Source organism: Podarcis gaigeae, assembly GCF_964106915.1.
Source record: "Podarcis gaigeae genome assembly, chromosome: 10".
Taxonomy (NCBI): domain Eukaryota; kingdom Metazoa; phylum Chordata; class Lepidosauria; order Squamata; family Lacertidae; genus Podarcis; species Podarcis gaigeae.
The window spans coordinates 65,812,395-65,832,264 of NC_139686.1; the positions used below are offsets into that span (position 1 = coordinate 65,812,395).

At 43.7% G+C, this 19,870-nt stretch overlaps 1 protein-coding gene and 1 long non-coding RNA gene across 2 annotated transcripts in view; one reads left to right on the forward strand and one right to left on the reverse strand.

The window, feature by feature from the left end:
- Positions 1 to 19,572, reverse strand: part of TBC1D22A (TBC1 domain family member 22A) — a 118,301-nt gene extending 98,729 nt beyond the window's left edge. Inside the window, exons 1-4 of the mRNA XM_083701553.1 lie at positions 19,264 to 19,572; positions 12,531 to 12,587; positions 5,845 to 6,182; positions 4,395 to 4,574 (exon numbers count right to left, since the gene is read on the reverse strand). Coding sequence (XP_083557679.1) covers positions 4,395 to 4,574; positions 5,845 to 6,182; positions 12,531 to 12,587; positions 19,264 to 19,325 — 637 coding nt within the window. The 5' untranslated portion in view covers positions 19,326 to 19,572. The remainder of the gene's footprint in view (positions 1 to 4,394; positions 4,575 to 5,844; positions 6,183 to 12,530; positions 12,588 to 19,263) is intronic.
- LOC310826606 overlaps positions 1 to 19,870 on the forward strand; it is a 230,649-nt gene that overhangs the window by 116,895 nt on the left and 93,884 nt on the right. The window lies entirely within an intron of this gene.

Consider the following 19,870-nt stretch of genomic DNA (forward strand, 5'->3'; position numbering starts at 1 on the left):
GTCAAAAGGGCAAATGAGAGCTGTAGAAATAAGTGTTGATCTGCATAGCAATTGTACTTCATAAAACTTCCTTCCTATACAGGGTTTTTTTCCCCTCTGGAAACATTTATAGCTCCTTTAGTACCAGCTTGTACTGAGTATTTTAAAAATGCAATGCTTTTCACTAACGTTTTTACTCATCCCCCTTGCCAAAGAGGAAGAATGGTGCTAGCCGTTTTGGCAGCAGGCAACCAACCAAGATGCTCCTCAGCTACCCACTGCCAAAATGACACCCCACTTCCCTCCCCCAACTCCAAACTTCTGAAGCTGAAAGATTACATCAGATGAGTGCCCTTTACAGTGATACCTCTGGTTACGAACTTAATTTGTTCCTGAGGTCCGTTCTTAAGCTGAAACCGTTCTTATCCTGAGGCATGCTTTTGCTAATGGGGAACGCGCCTTTGGCACGTAATTTCCATTCGCATCCTGGGGCAAAGTTTGCAGCCACAAGTAGCTACAGTGGTGCCTCGCAAGACGAAAAGAATCCGTTCCTTCCGCGAGTCTCTTCGTCTTGCAGTTTTTTTTGTCTTGCGAAGCAAGCCCATTAGCGGATTAGCGCTGTTAGCGGCTTAGCGGATCAGCTGATAAGCGGCTTAGCGGCTTGGCAGATCAGCTGTTAAGCGGCTTAGCGGATCAGCTGATAAGCGGCTTAGCGGATCAGCTGTTAAGCGGCTTAGCGGCTCAGCTGATATGCGGCTTAGCGGCTTGGGGAAAAGGGGGGTGGAGGAAAAAAACCCTGCAGGAACTCGCAATACATTTTCGTCTTGCAAAGCAAGCCCATAGGAAATTCGTTTTGCGAAGGACCTCCAAAACGGAAAACCCTTTCGTCTAGCGGGTTTTCCGTCTTGCGAGGCATTCGTCTTGCGGGGCACCACTGTACCTCCAGGTTAGCAGAGCTTATAACCTGAAGCATTCATAACCAGAGGTACCACTGTACTTCCTGCACTGGTGTTGGTTGGTTGGCATCCGTCTTGAGAGACAATGGAGTGCACCTCTAGGGGTGAAGTCAAACCACTATATAGCACATCAGGAATCAAGATATAAATCCTACATATACCATCCTGGGAGAAACCCAACTGAACACAGCAGGACTTGAACTTCCACACAGTTGCACGGAACAGGAATGGTAAGCTCATAGTAACCAAAAGGTTGTGTTTGGTGACAAGAGATAGACAAGATTTGAAGACTCTTGCTTTCTCTCAATTGATGAGACAAGTCCCCAGCAATTAAAAAATGCCCGGAAAGCCTAATGCCACATTCTTGAAAAAAATAAATTTAATTTAATTCTAAAAATTAAGCAAGCTCCAAATTTGTCTGTAACCTGGCCAAATCTCTCAACAATTGAGTCTCATTATTGAGAGGTATAAAGACATTTCACTGTTGCAATTCCCGTGATCACACTTCTTGTACAGTGGTGCCTCGCAAGACGAAATTAATTCGTTCTGCGAGTTGTTTTGTCTTGCGATTTTTTCGTCTTGCGGAGCGCGGATTCCCTGGGTATTAACGGTTGTAAGAAAAAGGAAACAAACTCGCAAGACGTTTTCATCTTGCGAAGCAAGCCCATAGGGAGAATCGTCTTGCGAAGCAACTCAAAAAACGAAAAACCCTTTCATCTTGCGCGTTTTTCGTCTTACGAGGCATTCGTCTTGCGAGGTACCACTGTACATAAGGTGCCTAATGGTTTTACAAAGTATCTGTCATTCAAGAGTGAGGTAGGAAAGCTGACGGCATATTAGAGCTGGCTTAACGGTATTTGCTGCATTTTAGAGACAGCCCACCAAGCCTGACACTTGCCATCTAAGCACACGCTATTGAAACTTATGGTTCTCTGACCAGCAAGGCACAGAAAAAGCAAGAAAGAGCAGAAATCTCAGGCACTAAAAAGATCTAGTCATTAGGGAGAGATAAACACTGGATGGAGAAAGGCAGCGAGCAGCTCTTCCTTTTTTGTAGTGCAATTTCCATCTTTCCCTTCTCTTGGAGGGGGAGCTTTCAGAATTCAGCATAAAGTACAAGGAATTGCATCCACCTCTTCCCTTCTTAGAAGCATCTGGAAAGTGAAACGAGATTCTGCCCCTCCCCCAAGCCTGTGTATCCTGGGAGGTGAAATTCCAGTTCAATTTCCACAGGAGAGATACTGATTATCTGGATTCGTGCCAGAAAACAGCCTTAGTCACTCTGGTGGATGATTTGCACTAGAGAATTGATGGGAGACTGCAATCTTACTGGTTTTCCTGCACCCCTCTGCAGCTTTTGATGCCATCCATCATGCTATCCCAAATCAGAGCAGGAGCTCATCTAGTCTTCACCATTTTCTCTATTATGGCAAACTGACTTCAGGGCTTTTAAAATATCTTCTGTCAGATAGCTAGAGTTTCCGTTCCTAGAGCTTGGGCAGCACCAAGGCAGCGGTTCTCAACCTGTGGGTCCCCAAATGTTGTTGGACTACAACTCCCATCATCCCTGAGCTCTGGCCTTGTTAGCTAGGGGTGATGGGAGTTGTAGTTCAACAACATCTGGGGACCCACCAGGTTGAGAAAGACTGCTCCAAGGTCCTTGTGCTGCCAAATACTGTCCTCCTTTTCCTTCAGCTAGCTCTGGATTTTCATTAATGCTCATGAGTGGTGATCAGCTTTACATTTGATCTAGAAAGAGCTGAGGAAGGAAATCGGGGAAAAGACTAGGCATCACTTGGGGAATTTGAGAGGGGCTGCTACAAACTGTGGGTAACTGAATAAAACGCTGAAATGAAACTGATGTCATGGGCTTAACTTGGTTGTAAAGTGAACATGGATTTCAAATTGTTGCCAACAGATAAGCTGCCAGGCTTTCAAAAGGATTGAAGGTGACAGAACAAAGTCGGGGGGGGGGGGGTGAAAAACAACAACTCAGAAACTAAACATTTTCACTTTCCAGAATAAATATAAAATGAATAGGAAGGAATGCAATTTCAGTTCCCTGCTGCTCCCCTTGCTTAACAGAAGCAGATGTTATACAAAACAGTCAAAGCATACAAGTTTGTGTAGTTTATACAATTTAAACACAAATGGTGCAATATAAACCTTTATTTACGTGAACAAAGTCCTTATCAGGTTATGAAATCAAGTGCTACTTTATAAAACTAGAATATTTGATTTCAAATCAAACACAATTCAAGGTGGTTGAAAGGGTATGGGGTACATCCACACCACAAACTTAAACATGTTTAACAACAATCCCTATTTCCCAGAGTACTCTGTAAACTGTAGATCTGTAAGCAGGAAAAGAGTATTCTAACAATTTCCAGCACCCTTAAAAACTACAGTTCCCAACAATGTATGCTGAAATGGTGTAAAAATGGACATTCATGATAAGTGCAGTTGAAACCAGAGAATAAATCAATGTTCAGTACCAAACACATAAAAAGGGAATTTCACTGTAACACCAATTATGACCTGCCATAAAACAGAATAACAATTTAAAATCCTTGAAAGGCTGAAATAGATACCGTATTTTTCGCACCATAGGACGCACCGGACAATAGGACGCACCTTGTTTTAGAGCGGGGAGAACAAGAAAAAAAAATTCTCCCCCTCTCTGCCCAGCGCCCCTTCAGCGAAGCGGCAGGAGGCGCTGTGCAGAGAGGGGGAGAATTTCCCCCCTCTTGTTTTCCCGCTCTAAAACAAGGTGCCGTTTAAGGTGCGTTCAGGCAGCTACCTTGGAAGCCTGGAGAGCGAGAGGGGTCGGTGTGCACCGACCCCTCTCGCTCTCCAGGCTTCAGGTTCCTTTCGACCTGCTCTTTGGGGCTGGCGGGGGGAAGCCCACCACCAGCCCCAAAGAGCAGGTCAGGGAGCAGCGGAAAGGCTGCTGCCATAGTCGCGCGCCACTTCTCCAGCAGGGAGAGGGTCGCGGGGGGCTGCTTTAGCCCCGCGCGCGCTCTCCCGGCTGGAGAGGTGACGCGCGGCTATAGAGGCTCCTGCCATAGCTGCGCGTCACCTCTCCAGCCGGGAGAGGGTCACGGGTCTATGGCGTCTTCGCTCCATAGGACACACACACATTTCCCCTTCATTTTTGAAGGGGGGAAAGTGCGTCCTATAGAGCGAAAAATACGGTAAGCTCAAAACCTTTGTTCCCTACGAAATAACTAAATCCCTAGAGAAGTACATATCACACTTTAGCAGGGCTCAAACTGCCAGAGATAACCTTGCTACACAAGACCCAACTTCAACTTAAAACATGCATTGAAGAACCCACTACTTTTTGCCTTATATTTGTAAGGTGGCAGCACTGCTGTTGTGACCCACCTCAGATCAGGTCGCAACCCAGACCTTTGTCCTAACCCACCAGTTGAAGACCAATGGTTAAGCAGTACTCACCAAGGTTTGTGTTGGGGCCAGCCAGTAGTTGCTTGAATTTATCTAAACGTGATGCCTCTCTTTCCGATAGCATAGGGATACCTGAGCTACTGTGGTCTGTCACTCCACCCACCAGAGTAACAGTGGAGGCTTGTGGAAGGGACTGAGATCTTGGCACAGAAATAACTTCATCAGCACCATCTGTAGAGTATATAAAGGAGCAAACAGACATCAAGCGATCTTTTTAAATGAAAAGGTAAAACTTTAATTTAAAACAGAAAAATACTGGGACACAAGTATTTGTAACAGTTGTTTGGTTAGAGACAGAAAATGTTATATCCACTGTGGCTTCAAAACAGCTATAAAAATAGAACTCCCTGTCATCATGTCAATACCAAGAATCTCACGTTTGGGAAGAAGCAGCCGAGAACTGATGGGTTATTCATATAGAATGGCATTAAACACACACACTTCAAGTAGTAATGTTTTAAATGGTTCCTGCAATATTTTCTTCTATTAAACACTTTCACAGTGATGTAGCAGGGTTTCCCATTTTTTCCTTCCAAGACAAAGAGGAAACAGTGCTTTGTGTGTCTTAAAAACAACTCGGGACTCATTCTTCAGGATTACATGAAAATACTAAAAACGCCTCCATAAATATAGTCATGCATGACGTTTTTGTATGACATAGCCTGCTACCAAGTATTCATGTCAAGAGCGCCTTGTTCGCAGTTCAGAGTAGAAAAGCTTACTTTGTCCACTTTCTTATCTATGGTCCTATAACCTCAAAACTAGGACTGTCACAATGTGTTGTTTGTGGGGCTGCCTTTGAAGACAGCCTTGAGAAAGAAGATTACAGTTATGAGGTTATGAAAGAGAACTGGGTGTGTCATCAGTACTTGAAAGCTCCACTGATTTCTAGTCGCTTTGTGAACTCCAAACCAAGTGCTGGTGCTTAGTTTAAATAGTATATGCAGAAAGCTGCATTATACCAAGTCAAGACATTTGTCCAAGACATTGTCCACACTGACTTGTAGCAGAGTTGAGCTTTGGCCCTACATGGCTTGGTGTCTGAACTCCTACTCCCTCATCAACTTGCCCACACATATAGGTAATCATGGAGAACCCCTTACGAATGAATATCACATGCGAAGCAAGTGGTGACTGGAAAGGGGACTTCTCTATTAAATGGCCCTTCTGAGTTATGGTCCTTAAATGCCACTATTTGGATTAGTCCCATAGACATTAGTGGGGTAGATTTAGGGTCTAAAGTACAAGAACTACTAGCACATTTTCCCAACTTCTCATTATTTTTATTTTTGAATGGATAACATGACCCTTTCAATTACTGTCTGGCTTAAGAGGGAAGTGAAAGCTTCCAAGCCCTCAAGAAATCCTGGAACAAGGCATACACTACAGCTTTCAACCTAGAGAAACAATGAATGCCAATGGAGTTTGAGGTTTAATATACCTGCAGAACTTGATGTGTTGCTTTCACTGACAGATTTAACCAGTCTGCTGTCACCACACGCAGCTGAGGGCAGTTCTGAAAGCTGCTGTGGTTGCTCCTTTTCCACCTGTTCCTCCTGCAATTTGTGCTGTTCTTGTAATTTGCTGTGATTCTGAATTACTCTGTTAGCTGTTTCCATGACTACATCTGTGTTAAGGCTTTCTGCAGCCATCGCCAGGAGTTCGTCGTCGTCATCCCCGACATCCCAAGCGTCGCTCGTGTTGCTTTCGAATTCTTGAAACGTGCTGATTTTCTTCAGTTTTACTGGAGTTGTTGGTGGCTTGGCTCCAGGTTTTAAGCTGTTTAAAAGAAAAACCAGCACTTTACACAAGCACAGGCACTTCTGTGCTTATTATACTACCTGACTAAGGAAGTAGTGCATTCCAACTAAAGCAAAAAGTTACACTAAGACTGGCCCAAATTCAATGGGACATATTTCTGAGAAGACTTGGTAAGAAGTGAGCTGCGAAATCAGCAAACAATGTGAAGCTAACCAAAAATTAGTTAGATGTGCAGCTTTTTCAGTTTTCCATAGCATTTGGCATACCTAGTTACTGTGGTTTGTATCCTACTGCAAGGCCCTCCATCAGCACAACATGACTTCTTCTCCCTCCCTCTCCCTCATGTGCCCTGCACCCACTCAAATCTGTTCTGGGGTTCCCCCAACCTCCCAAAGCAGATTGGGGGACCACCAGGGGCATGCAGGCAAATGAAGTCCTTGCACTATGGGGGGGATTTTGCTGGATACAACCCCATTTTAGCTCCAACTATAAAGATATTTCTGCATTTTAAATTAGAAGAGCAATGGAAGAGGCTGGTCTCAAGCTGCTGCTCAAAAGCAGGGATGCTGTGAAGAATGCCCGGCATATTTTGGACAAGGGTCTTGGACAAGGGATCGCTGTGTGGTGTAGTGGTTGAGAGCGGTAGCCTCATAATCTGGGGAACCGGGTTCGCGCCTCCGCTCCTCCACATGCAGCTGCTGGGTGACCTTGGGCTCTGAAGTCTCTCAGCCCCACTCACCTCACAGAGTGTTTGTTGTGGGGGAGGAAGGCAAAGGAGATTGTTAGCTGCTTTGAGACTCCTTAGGGTAGTGATAAAGTGGGATATCAAATCCAAACTCTTCTTCTTCTCTGTGTGTATTTTTCCAGTTCATAAATAATAGCTTGTTCAAGAAGATACTTTGCACAAAATACTTTCCATCTTTCACATATTAAGTGCTACTTTCAAGCACAGCCTGCCTCTCCCTTCACTTATCCATTTCTTTTACATTGTGGTACTGCCCTCTCCAGTGTTAGAAAGTGGAATAGAAAAGTTAGCAGCCGAACGGCTCCTGGAACCTGGGTTGTGAGTGCCAAAACTGGGGGGGGAGGTTGGCAACTCTTTTTATTGTTTTGATAAGCATGAACTAATATGCAATTTACATAAGTGACACATTGTTATATCACATTTTTAGCAGAAATTGTTAATGTATGTTTAATTTGGTGTTTACAATAAAAATACTGGTACTCCACTTCAGTTTTCAAAACATTCTCCTCCTTATTGTTAAACTCCTTAACATATTGTCTATCCTTAACATATACTTTGAGGCTTTAAAGCACATGCATTTCAGTAATCCTTCAGTATCAGCCAGGCGCAAAAAAAATGGCACCCAGACATTTTTAGGTGCTCGCAAACGGAGAATCTTTAGGCGCAAAATGTGCCTGGCACCGTGCTAATTCTGAACCCAGGACCTTTCCCTGCTTACCATTCTTTCATGCCTAAAAATTACTCAAAATAAATTACTCTTCACTTCCCAAAGTCATTTAACTTGAACAATTTTTATGAGAAATTTTTCACCAAAAAACAACAACCCCAAAACTTGAGGGGCTTCGAAACATTTTTCTGCAAAACAAACATTTAATGAAACCTCCAAAATTCTCTATTACACTAATCACAGACAGTAAATGTGGGCAGAATAGCCTACCATTACAGCTCAACAAATCCAAGAGGGATTGAGCAGAATGCTGCTCAGTACTGCTAGCCACACAAGAGTAGGACTGAAATCCATTTTGATCCATTTCCCAGATCATCTACGTAAACTCAAAGTTGCTCCAGTCCCTCTTTTCCACCCAGTTCTCCTCCCTCTCCCCATTATGCTACTTCCTGCTTATTTCAAGCACAATCCTGTGGTAAATTCTGTGCAAGCCCCATTAATTTTAATTGAGCTGAGCAAGTCCATTTCAATGGGACTCGCACAGGAAAGCTTCCCAGAGTTATTTGTAATTTTATGTTTTAAGGCTTATAAATGAGAAAGCTTTGCTAGTTTAATAAGGGGGGGGGGGCAGATTCTATGAAGTAAACCAAGAAAGGTATGTAGGTCAAAAGGTGTTTGTTACTCCTTTATTTCCTTCTGCGTTCACAAACCTATTGTTTCATACAGCCTTTCAAAGATATTGTTTCATTGTCTTGAACATTAAATGACATATTTGCATTGTGTGTGCTTACTTTGATAGGTGAAGGACCTCGTGAGCAATTCCCTTTAAATATCGTAGAAACTGTCTGAACCTCAGAGATTGCAGGAGAGAATTAGCTTGCTTATCTTGAAACACCTTTAGCTCAGTACAAAGAACCAAGTGCAATCCTGTTAAAGTTTAGCTACTGGTTGAATTTTATTTCAGACTATTCAACATCCCATTTCCATACATATTCTCTCCAAAGTAAACCTCACCATGTCCCAAATGTGCACATGACAGTAGCACAAGGCTAAAAAAAAATGATTTCGTACAAAGAGGGGTTATTTTTCTCCAGACATGTAAACCTATTCCTTCTTCTTTTCTTTTGAATTCAAAGTGCATTTGAGCCATGTCATCTACTGCATAGGAGCAATGCTTTTTTAAAAAAAAATGCCTAGCAAGTAATGTTTTAAAGGCAACTATTTCAGATTTCAGTTTGCATCTCATAGGAATTACTGGGCAAAACTTCTGTTTTACAAAAAGGGAAGGAGTCATAAGTGAGGACTACTTCATCAATTTTGGCATACACATACACAATACAGTCGTACCTTGGTTTTCAAACAGCTTAGTTCTCAAACGTTTTGGCTCCCAAACGCCACAAACCTGGAAGTGACTGTTCCGGTTTGCGAACTATTTTTGAAAGCCGAATGTCTGATGGGGTTTCCGTGGCTTCCAATTGGTTGCAGGAGCTTCCTGCAGCCAATCAGAAGCAGCACTTTGGTTTCCAAACGTTTTGGAAGTCAAACAGACTTCCGGAATGGATTCCATTCGACTTCCAAGGTACGACTGCACTGTAAATAGAAGTCTAAACAAGTAAAGTGGGAATAGCAGACATCATAAAGACACACTAGCGAGAAAGCTGTGATTAGCTACCATTCCATGCAGGGTTGTATGCAGAATACAGTGTGCACAATGGTCCTGATTATTTTAGCCTCCAAGATCTTCCTAGCTTTTATCAAGCTGAAGAAAACTTCACTGTCAAGTCTAAGGAACCTGCCTAATTTAATTGCCTTAAAATACAAATCTTAAGCAGCACTGAAACAAGTAGGTTTAAAGAATCATTTCTTTTACACTGTGTTGTCATGTTTGATAGACATACAAATTATTATTGCTGCTCGTCAGGAAACATTTTCTTCTTCTTCAAATAGTAGAAGGCACACTCACTTTTGGGTATGGGAAGGCAGAACCACAGTTTATGTTTAAGAAAATATCCCAGTGAAGTAAAGACTTTCCATGAGGTGCAAACTATTGTTATACAGAAGGTTACCATGCACCTTTTATATGCCTATACTACAGACACTGAATCAGAGAGACAATGTAAAATCGTAGCATCATGATGGCGGGGAGAGAGCAAGATTATACAACAATATACAATTCCTAGCTTGTTCAGATTCTTCATTGTCCTTTGTGACAACTTATTAATTACAGAGTACTAAAATAAAGAGGTAGGAACCACATTGCACGTTTCACAAATGGTTAAAAAAACAGATGGTGTGTTTCAGCTCCACAAACAGGTCTGTAATTTTTTTAAGCTAATCTGCCAGAGATACCTTTGTCAGAAAGTTACCTAATTCAAAATAACTTTTATAAAGCTTGTTTTCCTCATCACTAGACAAGTGGTCATTTACAAACCCAATATAATACTTGCATTTTTTTTATCATTCACAGACCTAATGCAACACGTAAAAATCTTGACCATCCAGGTCACTACCCAACAAGGTTGATAAACGGTATTATATTCACAGAGTAGTCTCAAGAGATTGCCTGACGTTGTGTCAAAATAATACTGCCACTCTCTTAGCTCCTCGGGAGATTTCACCAACCTTCCCAGTCTCAACTATGGCTTACCATCAGTATGTGAACAAGTATGATTAATCTAACTAGGGTGTACAAACTGTTTTCAAAGCTTGGTAACCATCAACCATAGCGAGTGCAGCTATACGTGACAGTGACTCCTGTTAAACTGGGCAGAGGAAAGAGGGAGAATTCACACCACGGGGCGGGGGAGGAAAATAACTAATCCCAATGTATTAAAAATGGTTAAGAGATCAGCACATTACAGCTGCACTGCCAAACTACTCCAATTCCAGAAATAATAGTAGTATGAACAGGGAGCGATAAAATCCATACTCTAGTTCAGTTCCTCCAGACTTGACATTTACAGTTTGCATCCTTTTGCCAGCTCATAAATTGGTTCTCCTTCAGCCGACAGAAAGCAAGCCTCTCAAATAATTCACCTCCTGCTATTTCTCACTTCATATCTGCTTAAGCTAGTTTGCCTGTGCAAGAAGGAAAGCCGTAGCGATACGAAAGATCGGAGAAGCAAAAGGGACCAATTTAAAAATCTGGTAGGCGATCCAGGGCTGAATAGCATTATCAATGAAACAAAATTATTTTGTTGTATTAGCTCTACAGGAGGAAAAACTTCTCTCCTGCCACTGTTGAGACCATACATGGTATTTCTTACAAGTAAGACGGGGGGGGGGGCTATTTCCTATTACCATCACCAATCAAGATGTCACAGTGAAACTTCTGGGTAGGAATTAAGACTGCAATGTAAATACAGATGGAAGTGTATCTATATTGCTTCACGTATATCCAGTGAACTTGTAGTATAAGAGACCCTCACACAAAGGAAACTGAGAAGGCAGCTAACGTGCTCCCAAATGGCCAGAGCTTCTTTAAGAGGTCTGTACAACAACGGGATGGGACACGGGTGGCGCTGTGGGTTAAAGCCTCAGCACCTAGGACTTGCCGATCGAAAGGTCGGCGGTTCGAATCTCCACGGCGGGGTGCGCTCCCGTTGCTCGGTCCCAGCGCCTGCCAACCTAGCAGTTCAAAAGCACCCCGGGTGCAAGTAGATAAATAGGGACCGCTTACCAGCGGGAAGGTAAACGGCGTTCTGTGTGCTGCGCTGGCTTGCCAGATGCAGCTTGTCACGCTGGCCACGTGACCCGGAAGTGTCTGCGGACAGCGCTGGCCCCCCGGCCTATAGAGTGAGATGGGCGCACAACCCTAGAGTCTGTCAAGACTGGCCCGTACGGGCAGGGGTACCTTTACCTTTTTACAACAACGGGAAACATTAGGCTTGCTCATTGTTAATGAATGCACAATATAGAAGACATTTCTTGGTTTAAGTGAGGGATGGGGAACCTTTTTCAGCTTGAGGGCTCCATAAGCCATTTTGACAGGTCCGTGGGGCAACTCACCTGTCTGTCCCCCGACATCATTAAGCTGTCAAATAACAACTTCAAAAGTGACGACAACCCACTTTGTCAACTTGCAGGCACAGTTTGGATTCAAACCAGGCCTGCAAAAGGATAGCTTTCCTTTGCAGACTAGCAAAGCAAGTCCACAAAGAAAAGATGTATGTTTGCAAGAACAGTTTGAATCCAAACCACACCTGTAAACCAGCACCTTCAAAAGGGCTCACTGTCAGCACTGATCAGAGCTGACAGGACAGCCCACTTGCCAACAATAGGAGCACACTTTAAACTCTTATTCATTTCCTTGCATCCACATATTTACCTGCCTCAAACCTGACATCATGTATGATGGCACCTGGGGGGGCTTGGGGGGGGACAGCCTCCCAGCCTAAACTGGGACATAAAAGCTCTATTAAAAATATTCTTAAATTAAACAAATAAATAATAAGCAGCCCTTGATAAAACATCGACAAAGCACAAAACTTAAAATATTAGTTTGACATAAGGAAAAATAATTACCACTCCCAAATATAATATAGCATTGGTCCAAGAAATGTTAAAACATTGTTTGCAAATCTGTAATATGAACACAATTAATAAAACCAGCTGAAACAGAGTCAAATGCTTTGAAAAATGAAAATAAGTTGCCCTAATATTGGCAACAGTTGTCAATAGTAAAGAAACACAGTTGCTTAAATTAAAATTACTTAACAGAATACAGCATTACAAACTGATTAGCTTATTCCATAAAGTGAAGGGACTTTCAAGCTAAGCCAAAGTAATTAAATGTTTAGCAATAAAATTCAAAAAGCCAGTGGAAAGCAGGAACGAAGGGAGCAATATGGTCAGAAGCAGAAAGAGAAGATGACTAAAGCATCGACTTCAACAAAAGATTAGATACTGAGAAGATTTAAGCCCTTTATCTGCTTTGAAAAAGAAAAAAACTTACGTTCCGTGCAACAGTGGATCAAAAGGAGGATGCTGAGCTCCGTATACATGTTGAATACTAAAAAGGAAAAAAGAAAGTTTATTACAATTACAGCATAATCCAACACCTATTTACATGTTTAGCAGGCTTCAAAAATAACTCAAGACTTCTCTTATACAATAAGAAGTCTTATACTATAAATTTATACTATTTATAAACAGTACTCCAGTTAAACTAAACCATACATTGGTAGGAAGGGATATGCTGCACTCTTTAACAGAAATGTATTTTATATAAACAGATGAGGCCATCCAGCTTAAGACAATAAACATACAGGGGCAACCATTTCATGCAGAGTTTCCATTCCTGGCCCTTATAAGTTTGCCCTGCCCCCATCTGCCAAAATGGGAACAGTGTCAATTGGACATGCATAAAATGGTCACCTTCTGTACATCCTTTTAAGATTTGGATCATAGCTATACTGAAAGCACCTGCAAACACTCATCAGAGACAGGGAAACCAAGACCCTTGTAGGTTGTTAAGACTACATCTCCAATCAGCCCCAGTCAGCATGGCCAAGAGAAGTGGTGTAGTAGGTGTCCGATCGCAGGCAAAACCCTAACATTATCAGATAAGCAAGACAACAATGTCAGCCCTCTCCACATTAAAATGCTTTCAGCAACAACAAGCTTGTTAAACTATTCTGTACTGAAAAGCACTAGATAGACCTTTGAGCTGATGATCACACAATAGGTAGAGATTCACCTACTGCTGCATTAATGCTGTTTAAAATACTGTGTAAGTAACAAGGATGAGGCCCTACCAAACTGAAATTTGCTACCGCTTCAGCCCAAATCATCATTTCACCTGGACTTATTTCTTTTAACTATAGGGAATATTTCACAATGTACCACACTAATGCTTTACTTGCAAAATTTAATGGATTGGTTTTTATCAAATAACTAGGTAGACCAGGACCAAGTGAAGCAAACCCAACTAGCCTAATAATAGTCAAAAGCCACATTTGGTCACTGCACGTCTTGCACATCTATGATGTTTCCAGGAGAATTCTCCTGAAAAATCATGCACGGCCATTATATATATAAAAAAACACAAGAGTCAACTTCAATATGCCTTAATTTCATTTTTGTGATGTTTTAAGTGCCTTGCTTAAAGTAGTATTGAAATAGAAAGCACCCAACTCAAAATACTTGAATGCAACTTACTAGCAGTTGGGTGGGGCTTTGGGGGGAGGACAGCCTCCCAGGCTAAATTGGGATATAATTTAGCTCAGCTCCGTGGATATGCCCCACGGAGAGCCTCAAGGTCCATAAATAACAACACCCTAGTGGTCCCGGGCCCTAAAGAAGTTAGATTGGCTTCAACCAGAGCCAGGGCCTTTTCAACTCTGGCTCCGGCCTGGTGGAACGCTCTGCCTCATGAGACCAGGGCCCTGCAGGATCTGATTTCTTTCCGCAGGGCCTGTAAGACAGAGTTGTTCCGCCTGGCCTTTGGCTTGGAGCCAGTTTGATTCCCTCCCTCCCCCCCCCCCTCTCTCTCTCTCTCTCTTTTCCCCTTCTTTTCCTTCTCCTCCTGTGGTGAGGCTACATTTTAATATTTTAATGTTCCATTATTTTAATTGTTGTGTTTTATTTTTGTTTTTAAGTTTGTAATCATTCATCTTGTTTTTATTATTGCTTGTAAGCCGCTCTGAGCCCGGCCTTGGCTGGGGAGGGCGGGGTATAAATAAAAAATTATTATTATTATTATAGTGTAGACTAGAATTAATACTTCAAGGACTTATCTCCATCACACCCCTTTTCATCAAAGTTTTAAATGCTGGAATTATATACCATCTTAGAAGTCATAAGCACTCACTAATCTTGAATATTGCATTACTAAGAAATTGCATCCTAGTAGGCTAATTGTGAAACAAATAAATCTACAGTTTGTTTTTACAAGTATTGCATATATTGTAGTGTAGAACTTCCTACATGTGGTACTGTCCACATTTCCTTCTCTAGTATCACACACCATACCACATTCTTCAAGATTAGATATAGAAATACTATGTAAGTATCTATAGTGAATTTTAATATATCACTTGCATATTCATATACCATAACCTGATTCAGTGGATGCTGCCAGGGAGAGGTTGTGCAAGAAAGTCAATGACTGGGAGATGTGGGTGGAGAAGCCAAGTAAAAGGTATAACAACTGTAGACTATTAAGTGCTGTTACAGTTGTTACAGACTGTCGCAGTGGGGATATGCAACATTCCCACCAGCACTACCCACTGCGACAGTCTCTCTCACACATACAAGAAATCTGTCCAGTTCCAAAGTATTATGGAATTTTCAGTATATATCCCCAATATAATTTAAGATTAGTCGTGTAAAATAGCATGTTCAAAAGATTTCCTTTTCAATATATTCTTATGAATGAAATGAAGATTCTATTTCAGGTTAGTAAAATCTATAGGGAACCAGAGAATGGTAATCTATTCCACAGTCATGTCTGATAATCAACATGTGTCGTTATCATTGCATTGGAATCCATCTGTCTCAAGAGACAGCGGAGGGGTAAAGTAAAACCGCTGTGTTAGCAGCACTAAAGAGATCTCCCCAAGGTGCAAACCTAGGCAGTGTGTATGGAGATCCTGGGTTGCCTAGACATCAAGACTGCCCTCTTAGTCTCGCTGATGTGGTCCAATAGAAAGAAGAAATATGTTTGGCACTAGTTTAGCTGCAGTAGTTGCCAGAGTTGCCTTGTACTTGTACAGTACAAGGTGCTATCCAACTGTCTTAGGGACTCCACTCTGGATTTGTGTAGGGTTTAAGTCTTAGCCTTTTCTTCTCCCAAAGATATCCCGCAAGGCAACGGAGGTTTAGGATCAGAGTTTTCCTTCTCCTAGGTTGGCTACCTACCCAGGTTGACGAACCCCATCTGCTCCTCACTTCCCTTGACAGCACGTGCTGAAACCACCTTCTTGACCATTGGACCCACTATTGGTCTTGTCTGCTCAATCCACCAGACTCTGGCTTCGCATGCAGAGGAAGTCCCTAACTCACCAATGGTATGAGACCCATCGGCTACTTTCACCTGGTTTAGCCTAGCCGACCAGTCAAAGCTGTTCCTGCTGCTGTCACATGCTGACAGCTTCTAGGAGTCACAGGTGAGATCTGAGCAGGGTGGGGACCAAAGGTGGACAAACTACCTCAGAAGAGCATGATATGTCCCCACCAGAGGTACTATCCCTCTCCTAACACCCCATAAACCTTTCAAAAATCCCCACCATTTTAACCTAGACTAGCATTCGAAACCACCTCAGCCAAATATTCTCACCCTGCTCTAGCTAAGTACAGAGGGCTTTACTATGGGAACAAAAGTTCCAGTAGCTATTCAAATTATTAATGAAATCCACAAGCTCTGTCTTCTTAATTTTAGCCAAATAATGCCTATTACCTTCTAAAGGCAGTTGTCAACAGGCCATCACAAAAGGTAATGAGATGTGCTCCCCCATCCCAGCAATCTGAACATTCTTTTCTGTTGTAGTCATCAACATCTGCTGTTTGCAACACTATAATGCATGTGTTTATTTGAAATGTTTCTAGCCAACCCTTCATCTAACAATCCCAAGGCAGGTTGCAACAAAGATTAAACAAGTTGAAACAAAACAGTTCATAAAACCACAGAGAAACAGTCTACAATATGTACAATCATAAAATATCCATAAGGCTGCAGAGCATCCCTTAGGCTGGAAAAAAATAGCACCCTACAAATGCCTGGGCAAATAAACGTGTTTTAAAGTTGAGCTGAAATAAGATAATGGCCAGCGCCAAGACCTGGGAGGAAAGGGATTCCATAAATGGTAGACATTCTACTAACTATGCTACTTTTAAGAGGTAGAGAAACCCATACAACAGCCTTGAACATACTGTACTGTAATTCATACTGTTCAAAGCAAACTCACCGCCTCAATTTCTCCAATGGGTATTTGTTGTCCTATTCTGGCATCACATTCTTTACTGTCAATGAAATGCACATGGGCACCTCAGCAGATTTTCTTGCTATCAAAAGACTCCCATTGTTGAACTCTCACATTTGTTTATGGCAGAGTCCACATATCCTTAACAGATACATGAGACACACAAACTCAACAGGTACAGCGTCCTTCTCACTAACATAAAGGTGAACCATTGTAAATAGTTTCACCTCTTCTAGCTAGGAACCATATCAGAAGAGAGACCCAAGCACTGAATGCTATAAGTAACTCTAAGCAAAAAAGAAAAAAGAAAAAAAAAGTCAGAAATTACGTTTCCCTACCAAAATTATTTCACTATTAATATACTTCTTAATTGTACAGGCATACCTCGGGATACAGATGCTTCAGGGGGGGGGCAAGAGAGTGGGGCCCTAAGCTATGGCTTGTTTAGCTTATACGTAAAGCAATGACAAACCTAGGCAGCATCCTAAAAAGCAGAGACATCACCTTGCCAACAAAGGTCCGTATAGTTAAAGCTATGGTTTTCCCAGTAGTGATGTATAGAAGTGAGAGCTGGACCATAACGAAGGCTGATCGCCAAAGAATTGATGCTTTTGAATTATGGTGCTGGAGGAGACTCTTGAGAGTCCCATGGACTGCAAGAAGATCAACCCTCTCCATTCTGAAGGAAATCAGCCCTGAGTACTCACTGGAAGGACAGATCCTGAAGCTGAGGCTCCAATACTTTGGCCACCTCATGAGAAAACTCCCTGGAACAGACCCTGACGTTGGGAAAGACTGAGGCTACAAGGAGACGGGGATGACAGAGGACAAGATGGTTGGACAGTTTTCTCAAAGCTACCAGCATGAGTTTGACCAAACTGCGGGAGGCAGTGGAAGACAGGAGTGCCTGGCGTGCTCTGGTCCATGGGTTCAAGAAGAGTCGGGCACAACTAAACAACAACAAAGCAAGGTATTTGTCTTTGTTCCACATTCCTAGTCTTTGCATTAGAAGAACTCACTAAAAGACTCCTTTGAACCTTAAAAATGTATCCCCACACTTAATTTCATATGCTCCCTGCCACCTCTATTTCTTCACTCATTCTTCTTTTTCACAATATCCATTCTAATATACTTCAAATTTCTGATTCATCACAGGCCTTTTAATTGCAATAGCATTGCCATGCATCTGTCTCAAGAGACAGTGTGCCTCTGGGGGTGAAGTCAAACCATTGCATTAGTAGCACCAAAGTAACCTCCCTGGGTTGCTAGTCTGGGCAGTGTGTCTGGAAGTCCTGGGCTGCAGAGGCGTAAGAAGGTCAGGTGGTACCAGTGTTCTCGAATCTACTAGCATGAGTTTGACCAAACTGCGGGAGGCAGTGGAAGACAGAAGTGCCTGGCGTGCTCTGGTCCAGGGGGTCACGAAGAGTCGGACATGACTAAACGACTAAACAACAACAAGCAGAGCTTATCCATTCAAAACTATCCATTCTGAAGGAAATCAGCCCTGAGTGCTCACTGGAAGGACAGATCCTGAAGCTGAGGCTCCAATACTTTGGCCACCTCACGAGAAGAGAAGACTCCCTGGAAAAGACCCTGATGTTGGGAAAGATGGAGGGCACAAGGAGAAGGGGACGACAGAGGACGAGATGGTTGGACAGTGTTCTCGAAGCTACCAGTATGAGTTTGACCAAACTGCGGGAGGCAGTGGAAGACAGGAGTGCCTGAAGTGCTCTGGTCCACGGGGTCACGAAGAGTCGGACACGACTAAATGACTAGTCAACAACAACAACAAATGGGCAGGGATAGCGGTGGAAGTCAGCAAGCCTGATTTCTAGAGGAAACTCCTGATCTAACCCACCAAACTGTATATGCAGACCAGATGAGGCATTTCATTTGGGAAGCCACACATTGCCAGATCCTTACAGTGTGGTGTAGTGGCTAAGAGTGGTGGACTCATAATCTGGTGAACCGGGTTTGCGTCTCCGCTCCTCCACCTGCAGCTGCTGGGTGACCCTGGGCTAGTCACACTTCTCTAAAGTCTCTCAGCCCCACTCACCTCACAGAGTGTTTGTTGTGGGGGAGGAAGGGATAGGAGAATGTTAGCCGCTTTGAGACTCCTTTGGGTAGTGATAAAGCGGGATATCAAATCCAAACACTTCTATACCTGATCTATATGGATAGATCAAACCTATCCATTCTGAAGGAAATCAGCCCTGAGTGCTCACTGGAAGGACAGATCGTGAAGCTGAGGCTCCAATACTTTGGCCACCTCATGAGAAGAGAAGACTCCCTGGAAAAGACCCTGATGTTGGGAAAGATGGAGGGCACAAGGAGAAGGGGACGAAGCTACGAACATGAGTTTGACCAAACTGCAGGAGTCAGTGGAAGACAGGAGTGCCTGGCGTGCTCTGGTCCATGGGGTCAAAAGAGTCGGACACGACTAAACGACTAAACAACAACAAATCCGGCACTGGGACTCCTGGTCCACCTCCCCGACCTAAATTCTGGCAACCTGCCCCCACCCCTAACAGAAATCCTGCCCGTGCTCTGTACCACAATAGAGGCAGCAGCCCCCAACCGTTTTCCCCCCTTCGCCAATTTGTGCCGTCCCACAGCGAGCGCCACACCGGCCGGCATGTTTACTTCGCGCAAAGCCCCACCGAGAACCAAGAAAACAGGGGCAAGCTGGTCACATTTCGAGATTTCCGCCTCAGCGGGAGCCTCCCGCCCCCCGGGAGAAACTTTTCCACCCGCGCCCTCGCTCACCTGCCCGGCACCCGGGACGCGTTCCGCTTCCAGAATTGCTTCCTACCCGCGTCGCTCGCCATCTTCCCGTCACCTCATAGCCTTTTTCACCCGGAAAGCGAGAGCCCCCGCCGCCGCCGCGGCCTCGAGCGCAAGGACGCCCAGAGCCAGACCGGGGACCCCGACCGTTATTCCCCACCCCCACCCCAAAGCCGAGCGCCGCGGCCCTCACTCCATCCCTGCCCCTCTTCTCCCTGACAGAAAGCAGCGCGCCGCCATCTTGGCACCCTGCAACAACCCCTCTCCCCATTGGCTGCTGGGGAACAGCTGTCGACTACGCCCAGTCACGAGTGAGCGTACTGCCCGGCGTGTGGTTTTTTTCGGTTTTCGCCCAATCAAAATCCTCGAGTCAGATCTGAGGAGGAGCTGGAATTTCGGCCAATGGAAGCCCAGGTGTTATGGCATTCGCTACTTCTCGGCTGTTCATTGGCGGAACTCCCTCGCGCCGCTTGACCCCGCCTACTCTGAAGTGGCTATAATTTGCCTGGAGGCGCTTGGCGTCTTTACAGCTGAGCGCTAATAATTCACCTTCAGTTACGGATAGGTAGCCGTGTTGGTCTGCCATAGT